The sequence below is a fragment of the Gekko japonicus genome, unplaced genomic scaffold (assembly GCF_001447785.1).
Source record: "Gekko japonicus isolate JY-2015 unplaced genomic scaffold, Gekko_japonicus_V1.1 scaffold187, whole genome shotgun sequence".
Taxonomy (NCBI): Eukaryota; Metazoa; Chordata; class Lepidosauria; order Squamata; family Gekkonidae; genus Gekko; species Gekko japonicus.
In genome coordinates, this window is record NW_015174849.1 from 4,932 (window position 1) to 6,849 (window position 1,918).

Consider the following 1,918-nt stretch of genomic DNA (forward strand, 5'->3'; position numbering starts at 1 on the left):
TATTTTTATTAGAGTATCACTGAATATTTGGAAATATTTTCTTTCTTATTTCAAACAGAGTACTATTATCTATCCAGACTGGCCGAGGCTTTCCATGGTCTCTGGTGGAGGTCTTTCACATCATTACAACATTATCCCTTAAACTGGAGATGCCGGGGATCAGAGTTTTGTTTCCCCCTTTTAAAATTTGTTGTATCATCATTGATCTTATGTTGTTGTTTAATCATTTCATTGAGCAGTGAGCTGTCTCCAGCAGTTCTGTGGAGAACTTAAAACCTCTTAATAAATAAATATGTGCCATCTTCATTTTAATCTTTCTGCTTGTCTTCATAGATGCACATTTTTGACCTCTCTCCCCATTTCAAAATCTGTATTTTAAAAAACATTGTTTTTATCTTGTGTGAGTATTTTTATCAGTTTAATGGACTGGTGTTTTTGTGTTCCTGAAACTTCTTGCCTTGTTATTTACTTTTCTTAAAATTCTCACCCTGATGCATAGGTTTTATGGAATCTAAAGTACACGTTATTGTGGATATGAATGACATATACATGATGCTGAAGTCACACTTTTTCTTTCCAGATGCAGATAGTTGCACCAAGTGCCCAGAAGATCAGCATCCCAACCTGGATCACACTCAATGCATTCCCAAAGATATTACTGTCCTTTCTTATGAGGAGACTTTGGGGATTATCCTCATTGTTTTGGTCCTGCTCTTGTCCATAGTTACACTGCTAATTCTAGGAATCTTCATTAAATATAGTGATACGCCGATAGTCAAAGCCAATAACCGAGACCTCACCTATATTCTTCTCGTCTCACTCCTGCTTTCCTTTCTGTCCTCCCTTCTATTCATTGGCCAGCCAAGGAGGGTGACCTGCCTTCTCCGACAAACCACCTTCAGCACCATCTTCTCAGTTGCTGTCTCTTCTGTGTTGGCTAAGACAATCACTGTGGTGGTGGCGTTCATGGCCACCAAGCCAGGAAACAGGATGAGGAAATGGCTGGGGAAGAGTCTGGCAAACTCTATCGTCATTCTGTGTTCCACTGTTCAAATTGTCCTTTGTCTCACCTGGCTGGGCATCTCTCCCCCCTTCCCAGAGTTTGACATGCACTCATACAGTGCACAGATCATATGGCAATGCAATGAAGGGTCTGTGGCCATGTTTTATGGTGCCCTGGGCTACATGGGCATCTTGGCTGCCATCTCCTTCACAGTGGCTTTTCTGGCCAGGAAGCTTCCTGGGGCCTTCAACGAGGCCAAGCTGATCACCTTCAGCATGCTGGTCTTCTGCAGTGTTTGGGTGTCCTTTGTGCCCACCTACCTGAGCACCAAGGGGAAATACATGGTAGTCATGCAGGTCTTCTCCATCTTGGCCTCCAGTGCTGGGCTGCTGGGCTGCATCTTCATCCCCAAATGTTACATCATTGTAGTGAGGCCTGATCTGAATATCAAGGACCATCTCATGGTGAAAAGCCAAGATGGAATTTGATTCTCAGTACAGTATTTTTACTTTTTGCAATTTTAATGCCTGTGTTTTCTCTAAACTTGCTCACAATTGAACTCTGATATACAACTGAGGAAAATTCCCTTCACATACGTCATGATAGATACTAGTCTCAAATCACGAAGGCAAATACTAAACAGCATAGCAATGGCCATAGCTAATTTCCTTAGTATTAACCGTTGATCTCAACCTGCTTCCCAGCTGATCATGTTCATATGTTCTTATTGAATTGTATAGAGTAGCTAGTCTCACATAGACTTGTGAGTTGGATGGGGGGACAATTGGGGAAGATTACCTGCTCTCTCATTGATACCTTTATTTAAAACATCTTTATAATCCCTTTCCACTTTATCAGGTCCCCCAAGACAATGAAAAGATTAAAACATTTTGAAGGAACTCCATCAACCTTGTG

General features: G+C 41.6%; 1 protein-coding gene across 1 annotated transcript; it reads left to right on the forward strand.

Annotated features, from left to right (window-relative positions):
- Positions 1–534: 534 nt before the first annotated feature.
- Positions 535–1,491, forward strand: LOC107121588 (vomeronasal type-2 receptor 26-like). Its single transcript, XM_015424524.1, has one exon. It carries the CDS (start codon positions 535–537, stop codon positions 1,489–1,491), a length of 957 nt encoding a protein of 318 aa, XP_015280010.1.
- The last annotated feature ends 427 nt before the right edge of the window (positions 1,492–1,918 follow it).

Bases quoted from the DNA above. Each gene is read 5' to 3' on its own strand.
- LOC107121588 (XM_015424524.1), top strand. From the start codon at position 535: ATGAATGACATATACATGATGCTGAAGTCACACTTTTTCTTTCCAGAT.